We start from the raw sequence: 9,882 nt of genomic DNA, 5'->3' as shown, positions 1-9,882 counted from the left end.
TCAAGTCTCTGCATTACAGGGGTGGGGAGTGCAATGTGGCATTGAGTACTGCTACACGGACTGATCTTTAGGAGTGAGAGTGAAGCTACCACCTAGAACATGTTATCTCAGTGTATTACTTAAGTGCCACAAGACATTAACTGAGCAGCTACCATTTGCCCCTATTAAAGCCCTACATTCACCCAAGATTGAATCTAGATTTTTTGTAATCTAGATGACTAGCATGAACCCATCCACAGCTGGGCTTTGATTCTGCAGAGTATCATGAAACACTGCTTGTTTTCATGTAGCCCCAGCTAAACTAGTAGTAAATTTATACCAGGTATTTGGTTACTGTTGTAAAGGATCTAGATGATACTGAATTACCAACATTAGGCCTAAATACCACAAGCTAAATGCGTAGTTAAGGAGCACTGCTTTGCCTTAAAGTAATATTTTTCTTCAGTTAAATCCTTTTCTACAATCTTAGAAAAGGGCAGGAGAACGCCATGGAATCTTATAAGGAGCCAGTTCTCACAGTATTAGAAGAAATTAAGTACTAGCCTGTCAGTCACCCCATAACATGAACTAAGGAGGTAAGGAAGCCATCTAGTATAAGGGAAGCTGCCATTATCCCTTGAGTCTTACCCAAAAAGCTTGAGCTTAAAAGCTTCAGTTCTAGTTTCAGTCAGAGCACTTTGACTAGAGACACTGAGAGCAGCACCACTGCTCAGCAAGACAGACATCCACCTTTGTCCAGTCTAGTTCTTGAATGCTACACAGCAACAACTCCAGAGCTACACAACTTATCCAGAAGACTTTTGCAATCCAAGTTTATTTGTAAAAAAATATGCTAACATACCACATTTACCAGGAATGCTCTTCTCTTTAGGTATTTAAGAAAAGCCAAAGCTAGTAGCGTTATGACTACCAGACAGAGAATGCCAACAGCAGTCATTGTAATGCCAGCCCATGCTTCCTTGCTCAAGAGAGTGCTCCCTAGAAAGGAAGGGGAAAGATACAGTTTGTGAAGACAGCTCTTCACTAAACCCAAGCAACATACATTAGCACCACACTTGCTTAGTACCTTGGGTTGCAGACCATCCTTCTGGCACAAGGAGGACAGGACCCTGCAAGCTCACCACTGCAGAGTTCACACCTGGCATCCCACTCTCTACAACAGTAACATAATAGAAGTGAACCCCATAGTACAGCAGTTTATCTTGGATCAGTACAACCTAACATCTGCTTAGACATTACCTCGCTTGCTCCTAGATGGCCTAGGGCACCTTGTCACACACAGAGGGGAGTCTGGTTGGAAGCGGTCACAGATCAAGACACTGCAATGGAAGTATACCTAGGACAGAGAATGATGTCCATTCATTTTGGGACAATAACTGCTCCTACTTACTGCTCTAAGGCAGCAAATGTCACCTACTAGGCCAGGGAGGGCTTTGTCAGAGACAAAGGCAAAAGTCTTCACTTCCAGCCTTTGGCGATAGTTAGCATAGCTGACACCATGCCCAACAGGATGAAACACAGTCCTGTAGCTGTCCAGGTCATACTCACACCTGCCAATGGGTAAGAAACAGCAAGTCAGAACAGCAAGGAGGAGATCAGTGGTGCATTTGTGGGTTTTTTTTTTTAAAAAAGCAGCAAGCTAGAATTTGAGGTAGAAGTGCTGACATCCTCCTACAAGTTCCAGCATACCAGGGCAGCACCACCAAGGTACCTTGAAGGCCACCTGAAGTGAAGCCATTGTACCTGGGACTGTTCCCAAGGGAGGGCAGGGAGAATTAGGGAATCCTCCCATGCACTGCCAAAAATGCTTTAATTTCTCTGGCAGGACACTCACCCATCAACAACAATATTCCACTGGGGAAGTGAGCTTGGATCTTGAGAAGCTGTTGCCCAACAGTCATCCAATACCAAATGGAGGTTGGGATCATTGCGGTTCAGGACCTGAACTTCCAGGAAGATGGGCTGCTGTAGGTACCTTACTATTGGGTACTGATCATCACGGTATGGCTGCCTGTATGTGTCCTCTGCAAAAACCAAAGCCTTGTTAGACAAGTCAGTGTACAAAAAAAAGGGAGTGCTGAAGAAACTCTAGTCTCAGGCTCTTCAACAGCAGCCAGTCCACCAGCTGCAGTTTGTCCTAGAGTCACAGATTCAAGGCATCTGCCTCAAGTAGCATGGGTGGGAGGGAAGGAAGTACATCAGGTCATTAAAAGCCCATGCACCAGAACAGTTCACTCCTACATCCTGCCCCCCAACAAGCCGAGTTGCTTCCCAGCCACCTGAGCCCAGAGTCAGCTTTACCTGGGTAGCTTAGAAGAACTAAGGAGAGGGGACCTTGGTTCATTGAAGAAGCCAGAGGAGGAAGGTTGTCTACCCTTATAGAGAGGGAGGCATCACCATTGCTGAAGGAGCACAGGACTGTTAGCCTGCAACAAGGAAGGAGCAGGTAAGTCTTATGTTCATATCTAGGACATCCAGGACTAAGTATTACCAGAGAGATTTCTAGACACACCTGAGTTCACTGTCCCTTGAGATCCTGTGCAGTGGAAGGTCTGCCCATGATGCCCTCACCTCATTCTCATAAACAATCTTCTCCCCATCAAACTGCAGAGAAATAACAGCATTAGTGAGGGCATTCCCAATGCATGAAGCCCTCCCCATCAATCCTGGCTACACACTTACCCAATACCTGGTCCCACATCCATTCAGTGGGACATGAAACCAAACCCTGTCATTCAAAGACGACTTAAAGGCTGGCCGGCATGCAGGATCTCTGAGCCTAAGTGTATCCAGGTCTAGCGGTGGTGTAGTACTGTCAGCAAGGATTTCAAAATCCATGTACCCATCCTGGGTGCATACAGCAGCTGTAACAGAGGTTCACATAAATTGGCATGTTAGTCATTGACAGCTCAGTCTGCCAAGAGCTGTTGTGTTCTGGCTAGAGATACCCTTTCCTGTGAAAGACTAGTTCAAGAACAAGCCATGCCAAAGGACTACTATCCAAGCAGCACATGGGCTAAGTCCATTGCAGAAGTCAGTCACTTACCTGTTGGTGCCTGCTGGTCACAGGGGCACTCTGGATGCATCACCATTGCCACAGTCTCCCCATGGAGGTGAAAAACCAGTTTCAAAGAGGACATGTAGGACTGAAGTCCTGAGCAGCTCTCCCTGTATAGCTGAAAGGCAAGAGTTACTCTGAGTATAACTACAAGAGCTGTTTTTAACATATGCATGCGTTAGAGTGTTTCACTTGCCCTGGGGCCATGGTGCTCTTCGTGCTCAGCTAGTTTGCATTGCTCCAGGCATGCCAAACACCAATCCACTCCAAGAGGAATATTTTCACCTCCAGCTGTTTTTGCCAAGAGACTTCACAAAACCCAAGTTACCTTTGAGTGATGCCTATCTATTATAAAGTCAGTTTGCATCCATCTTAATCACAACTGCCCTCAGCTAGCCACAGGGCACATGGCTGACTTGGCAGGTGCTTAGTCAAGGTCAAAGCTACTGTGCTCTGGTTCTCAGTAAGCAACAAGGGGCTGTGACCTGAGGATCAGAACTCACCCTGGACTTCAGGACTCCCCTGCTAATATGCAGCTTGACCCCTCTCTTTCTGTCCAGAGCAATCCCATTTTCCTGAAGCTGGTCCATGGGGATAGTCTTATCCTCTACACCCACAGCCATAAGGGTCCCTGGGAAGGCTGGGATGGCAACAGTCATGTGTGTTGCATTACAGATTGCTGGACCTGCAACAACATCTTTGTTAGATATAACACCAGTTTCCTCAGGGCAGAAGCAGGCCAGGTTCTGACTTTCTTCATGCATTACCTGGTGCACAAAGCATTCTTGACTCCACAGTCAGTCTATATTCAGGAGGGCCATATGCGAGCTTGAGTGCCACAGTGTAGAGCACCTTATCATTATGCTGACAAAGAAGGTAGAGGTCTGTTAGAGAGTACTCAGCTCATGATCCATCATAAGACCAACCCTGCAGGGCCATGTACTATGCCTGGTTCAGGACTGCTGCTATTCATGTTGGCAGAAGCAGTTTCTTCCCACCTCAACACCCTTTCAAAAAGGGATCTGCTCATGAGACTGCCAGTCAGATGCTCACAGGACAGGCTATAGCTAGGATCCCACTTACATAGATGCCCATCAACTGTGCTGCTGAGGTGCACACTATGCTTCCCTATTTTATGGGGCTGGGCAGTTCACAGGTTTCCACAGATCTACAGGAGGGAGATACCTAGACTCTGTTAAAGCAGCACTGCCTCCTCAGTGCCAGTTCTTTGTTCTCCTACCTTGTAGGAAACAACTCCAGTGGCAGTAAAAGCCACCTGAAGAATCAGGTTGTGGCCATCAGCTAGAAAGTTATAGCCTTGCTGCATGGCTTGCTCAAGGCTCAGCTGATGTGTTCTGGTTCCATCATCAATTGACAGAGTCCAGGTCATCGGAGCTGCTGGAACCTGCAAAGCAGGAGATCCTTCCTTAGGGAGGGAAGGCATAGCCACACAGAAGCAGCAAGGCATTACAGTTCTTCACCCTGCAGGGCTGCCACCTTGCAGGTTTTACACTTAAGCTCCCTATATCAATAGTATAGAATTAAGCTTCCCAACAAGATGGGGTTACCCCAGAAGGGGTAACTACTCCAGCTTGGAGACATCAGACTCAGTTTAGATCCAAAACCCATGCGTTCCCACACCCTCCCTTTGCAAGACAGAAGGCACATACCATATGCTCATCACTGAAACTCGGAATGAGTCTTGGGAAAGTAACCTGGAACACAGCACAGGGGTTAGACCACAGGAACAGACAGTGGTCACAACCCTACAACTTTCTAAGAAAAGTCTCCACTATAGTTTTCCAGAGCAGACAGCTGGCACCAGCATTCCAGTTTCCCCTGCAATAGGACTGGAGCCAGACTATGTGCATCATTAATGACCATTTGCAAACTAGCTCTTCAAAGAGCTAGTGGCCATGCCAAGATGGACATGCAGCCAGACCTCCCTGAAGTTGGCTGGAGCTTTCCCCATCTTTCTGCAGATCCCAGCTATGCAGTTCCAGGAGACAGCCACCCTGCCTTGCAAGCTTCTAAGCAGGATCTATAGCACTCATGTTCCTCTACTTACTGCCATGAAATCTTTTGTACAGTTTGTTGCACCAGCAAAGAAAGGACTAGTGATTCGAGTAGTGATTTCAGTAGTGATTTCATCTGAATGAACAGTATTGCAGTGGGTGCTGTAGGTTACATTCTTCTCCTCTCCCATTGTGTCATTTACCATCAGCCTCAACCTTAGCTGGTGCTGATCACGCTATAGAAAAAGAGACATTAGAAAGAGTCAGCAGTACTCACTGCAGCATGAGGACAACTAAAAGCCTTTGAGACTAAACTGTAACTTCAGTTTTAGGTGTTTGTACCAGTGCAAGGACACAATGAACTGTCATTTTAGAAGCTTATGGAAAACTAGGTTCTCTAGGAAAGCATATGGTAACAAAGACTAGGTTGAAGAGAAGGTACTGAGAAAAATGCAGGAGTCAAGAAGAAAGCCTTCAAGGACTGACAGGCTGTAGTACCAGGGAGTCAGCTGTTCAGGAAACAAGTTAATAAATGCCAAAACCAGGAGTCTTGTGGTATTTCAAATGCCTAAAAGCAGCTAATACCAGCAAATCCTCTGTTTTTGAGGCTAGTTTGGGTTGGTCTCCCACTTACTACTCTACCTCAATAGCTACAGATAGCATGCATTGTTAATTGCTCTATCAATATAGATAAGTGTAAATAGGGTGGTGCTATGAAACTCTTGGACCTAATCCACTTCCCTACAAGTTGTTATTTAACATAGCTTTCAATTCCTTTACAGGAGAACACAACATTTATGGCAGTGTCTAAGGGGGCTTAATCCACAGCTGAAAGAACAAGTATTAAGGTAACATTTTGGATTTGGTTTTTTTTTTTTAAAGTACTTCTGGCATGAGCTACTCCTCTAGAATAGTTTAGGCATTTCCACTCTTGAAGAAAGTTAGAGCTAGAAACCTTATTAAACACAGTCCTGACCAGGAAAACCACCACACTCCATCACAGCACCTTCCCAGAATGGAGACCCCTTTACCTCCAGGCTAGTGCAGTTGACAAACAGGACACCGAGCAACAGCCTCTCATAATCCACAGTGTGGTCACAGGACACCATCTCCTCACCACTTGCATCTAGGGAGAAGGTGGAAGATCAGCCCTGCAGGCAGGCACCTGCTTTCAAGCTACAGTAGAAAGGACCAAGCCAGGCCAGTAGCAATACCTACCCACCACACACACATGCCAGGAGTAGTTACCAAGCTCTCCAGAAAACTCAACTTCCATCCCATCCCTGTGGCAGGTCACACTCTCTGCAGAGGGAAAACCACAGTCAGCTCCACCATCACCCTCCTGGAGGCACACACCCTACAAGCCCTCCAGCTAGCCAGCCCTGCTTCAGAGACCCCTTCCACACCAAGGCAGAGGGGAAGCAGCTCTAAGCAAGCCTAAAGCCCACATCCACATCACTACCAGCCCAGAGAGGCCTCATTACCCAAGAGATCCTGATCCCCCAGGCCATCAGCACAAGAGGCTAAGGGCAGCAAAAAGCCAAACAGAAGCAGCAACCTGCAAGAACAACAGAACCAAATGAGAGAGCAGCAAGGAAAGGACCCAGCTCCCCATTCCACCCCCAAACCCCACTCACCACATCCTCGGGGTGCTCAAGCACCACTGCTCCACAAACAGTCTCATCCCCTCACTGCCACCACAAGCCTGCTCTGTGGCTGCCCGGGCAGGATTATATGGGACCCGGTGCGGGCTCCGCACAGGTGCAGCCTTTCTGCTGCCCGGGGGACTGAGAGCTTGCACCTGCCTCTCCCTGAGATGCAGTCCCTTGCTGTGAAGAGGAGGGCTTGCAGGAGACCTGAAGGTCATATTAAGTGGGTTGTTGGCACGGGTTGTTGTTTCCTTCTATTTTTAAGGCATCTTTTTCTTGCTCTGATAGTTTACTCCCTTTATTCCCTTGTCAGATGCTTGACAGAAAAATGCACATCCTTTGGCAGTAATTTTTTAAAATGGAGATTTCTGCGCCACTGTGATTTTCTGACAGTTTAAAACAATTCCCCTCTAGATTTGGATGTAACTGAGAATATTCTGTTCCCCTGTGTGGGCAAATCTACAATGCTGATATAGATCTAATTAGGAGGAAAACATGAGTGGCAGGTTAAGGAAGAGCAGTCCTAGATCAGATCTTTAGACTGGAAGATCTCTGGAGGCTTTGGTTGGACTATCATTGTTCAAAGCTGTGGGGAAGAGGCCTGGGGAGAAAAAATCTCATATTTATGTTATCTTTCAGCTTCCTGAATGCTTTTGAATTCAGACAGGCTTGTAAAAATACCCCAAAGACTCATATTTTTTAAAGTAATTGAATTCTTGAGATGTGAGAAAGCAAAAAGATAGATCATAGGAACAGAGGAAAATTAATATTATGGAATAGTAATTTAGGAATGGGATGTTAAATTGCACTTCAGGGAATAATAGATTTTGTATTAATGTACCATGTATTAATGTGAAGTGTATCCATTTATATTTCTTTTTACAGTCATAGACCTGTGCCTAGAGCAGATTTTAGAGTTTCCCAGCCCAAGGGACAGTAGCCTCATTTCTCTTAAAGATTTAGAGTTGTGAGAAAGAGCTTGTCTATCAAGTGCTGGTAGATACTGAAGCGCTGGGACCTTGGATGGGACACAGCATGGGTGGAGGCAGGAGGCAGAGTGTGTGATTGCCACCAGCGCGCCGTGTAGCAAAGCAATATGATCCATACAGGCAGGGCAGATGACTAGTGTAAGTGATTTAAGAATGTACATTCTTTAGAAGCATCTCTTTAACTCTCATCTTTGTGAGGACATGGCAAATGCAGAGTTAAAGCTATTACGCACGTGGGGATACCAAGTGTGCACGATGCCACTCGTAGCAATAAGCAGGCGCTAGCTCGGATCCATAACCACACCAGAGTAAATAGCACCTGATGTTAGTAGCACAAAAAGAAATTGCACTTCTGCTTTTGCCATCAATAGGATTAGTATGCGGATAACCTTTGGCAAGAAATTAACTTCCCAGAGACTCCTGAATTCACAAACATACATCATGTGCCTTTTTTCTTTTTTTTTTCAGTGATATTCATTGTTTTCAAAAGCAATGGTTATACAGAAAATTAATGAAAAAAACTCTGAAGCCACACACAAGTTTATTGTATTATGTATCTATTATTCTTTAGCTTCGGTTTAACTAACATAGGAGGGAAAAAAGTGTTTCAAGTACACAGCCTTGTTGTGGTTTAGCTTCAGTCAGCAACTAAGCACCACCCAGCCGCTCGCTCACCCTCCCCCTGGTGGGATGGGGAGAGAATCTGAAGAGCAAAAGTAAGAAAATTTGTGGTTTGAGATAAGAACAGTTTAATAATTGAAATATAATAATAATAATAATAATAATAATAATAATAATAATAATAATAATAATGTAACAAAAAGGAAAACAATGAGAGAGAGAGAGGAACAAAACCGAAGGAAAAACAACAAAAAACCCAAGAGATACGAACGCTCACCACCCGCTGACTGATGCCCAGCCCGTCTCCGAGCAGCGATCGCTGCTCCCCAGCCAACTCCCCCAGTTTCTATACTGAGCATGAGGCCATATGGTATGGAATAGCCCTTTGGGCAGTTGGGGTCAGCTGTCCTGGCTGTGCCCCCTCCCAGCTTCTTGTGCACCCGGCAGAGCAGGGGAAGCTGAAAAGCCCTTGACCAGTGTAAGCACTGCTTAGCAACAACTAACACATCAGTGTGTTATCAACACTGTTCTCATACTAAATCCAAAACACAGCACTATACCAGCTACTAGGAAGAAAATTAACCCTATCCCAGCTGAAACCAGGACAATCCTTTAAAGAATTACACAAATGAGGTAATTCCAGGCAGTCAAATCCGATGTAAAGTTAAACTTACTCATACTTTCCCCACCTGATTCCCAGCTTCATTAAGTTGGTGGAAAAGCTATAAGTCCCAGGGAGCTTTGGGTCATGTTCCCGGAGTTTGGCTGACCCTGGGCTGGTAAAAGCTCGATCTTGCATCACGCCAGAGTGATGCCACTAGCGTGGGGGAAACCTGCAGCAGCAATGCACGGTCCCTTCGCAGAAGGAGAGGCTATCCTCGCGTGCTAGAGTTAACTCAGGGTTTTGCCAACTCCCAAAGGCCTTGTAACAGGTTATGGCTTGTGTAGCTGAAAGGTAGTGTTGGGCCAGACACCATTCAACAGTTAGAGCAACACTATTGCCAGTCACCACAACTGGGTTTGTCCTGCGGTGCAGGTTAGCAACTCCTAATATCAATCTTCGAGTATGTAGGTTCATAGGATGTAATTCATCACCATGTGCTAAAACAATTAGTGGTTGCTTCACTTAGCATGTCTGAATGTGCAGCTTAAGCTACAGAGAAAGCACAGCCATTCTTCCTTTCAAAAAATTCAGTTCCACCTCTCCGGGCTGTTGAGCCTGTAACAATAACTACGACCTGACTTACAGGTAAACAGCTAATTCATGCCCTGAAACACAAAACTATCTCCATGGCTTTCTTTTTTTTTGGTCTGCTGCAAAAACCTGCAAGGCCTCCTCTTCCAATCCTCTGCTTTTCTCTTTTACCTGTTTGATTTTCTAACTTTTGGGAAAAAAAGCATTACCCAAGTGTTGTCTCACAAATGGAGTTCGTTACCAGGTGTGCAGCACCCCATATGCACACAGAGCTGAGATATCAGTTTATTTCAGGTTTTGTGCAAGACCGGGTGCTAGGTGGTAACTCCACAAAGCTGGCACACCGCTCCTTCGT

The 9,882-nt window shown here is 45.7% G+C and overlaps 1 protein-coding gene across 1 annotated transcript; it reads right to left on the bottom strand.

The window, feature by feature from the left end:
• Positions 1-832: 832 nt before the first annotated feature.
• Positions 833-9,131, bottom strand: ZP2 (zona pellucida glycoprotein 2). Its single transcript, XM_075514664.1, has 18 exons — positions 9,022-9,131; positions 6,558-6,631; positions 6,292-6,375; positions 6,105-6,199; positions 5,127-5,309; positions 4,729-4,773; positions 4,299-4,463; positions 3,826-3,922; positions 3,562-3,743; positions 3,047-3,176; positions 2,683-2,864; positions 2,513-2,604; positions 2,302-2,426; positions 1,835-2,024; positions 1,418-1,550; positions 1,240-1,336; positions 1,067-1,153; positions 833-978 (listed from the first exon to the last, which is right to left on the bottom strand). The coding sequence occupies exons 1-18, from the start codon at positions 9,129-9,131 to the stop codon at positions 833-835; spliced, it is 2,217 nt and encodes a 738-aa protein (XP_075370779.1).
• Positions 9,132-9,882: the final 751 nt, after the last annotated feature.

Source organism: Mycteria americana, chromosome 12, assembly GCF_035582795.1.
Source record: "Mycteria americana isolate JAX WOST 10 ecotype Jacksonville Zoo and Gardens chromosome 12, USCA_MyAme_1.0, whole genome shotgun sequence".
NCBI lineage: Eukaryota > Metazoa > Chordata > Aves > Ciconiiformes > Ciconiidae > Mycteria > Mycteria americana.
This window is presented reverse-complemented; position numbering and strand designations above follow the sequence as displayed.

Bases quoted from the DNA above. Each gene is read 5' to 3' on its own strand.
- ZP2 (XM_075514664.1), bottom strand. From the start codon at position 9,131: ATGCAAGATCGAGCTTTTACCAGCCCAGGGTCAGCCAAACTCCGGGAA. The intron at 1,551-1,834 runs GTGAGTGTCCTG...ACCCATTGGCAG, and splicing joins TGGAATATTGTTGTTGATGG to GTGTGAGTATGACCTGGACA. The intron at 979-1,066 runs GTACTAAGCAAG...CTTCCTTTCTAG, and splicing joins AGGATGGTCTGCAACCCAAG to GGAGCACTCTCTTGAGCAAG.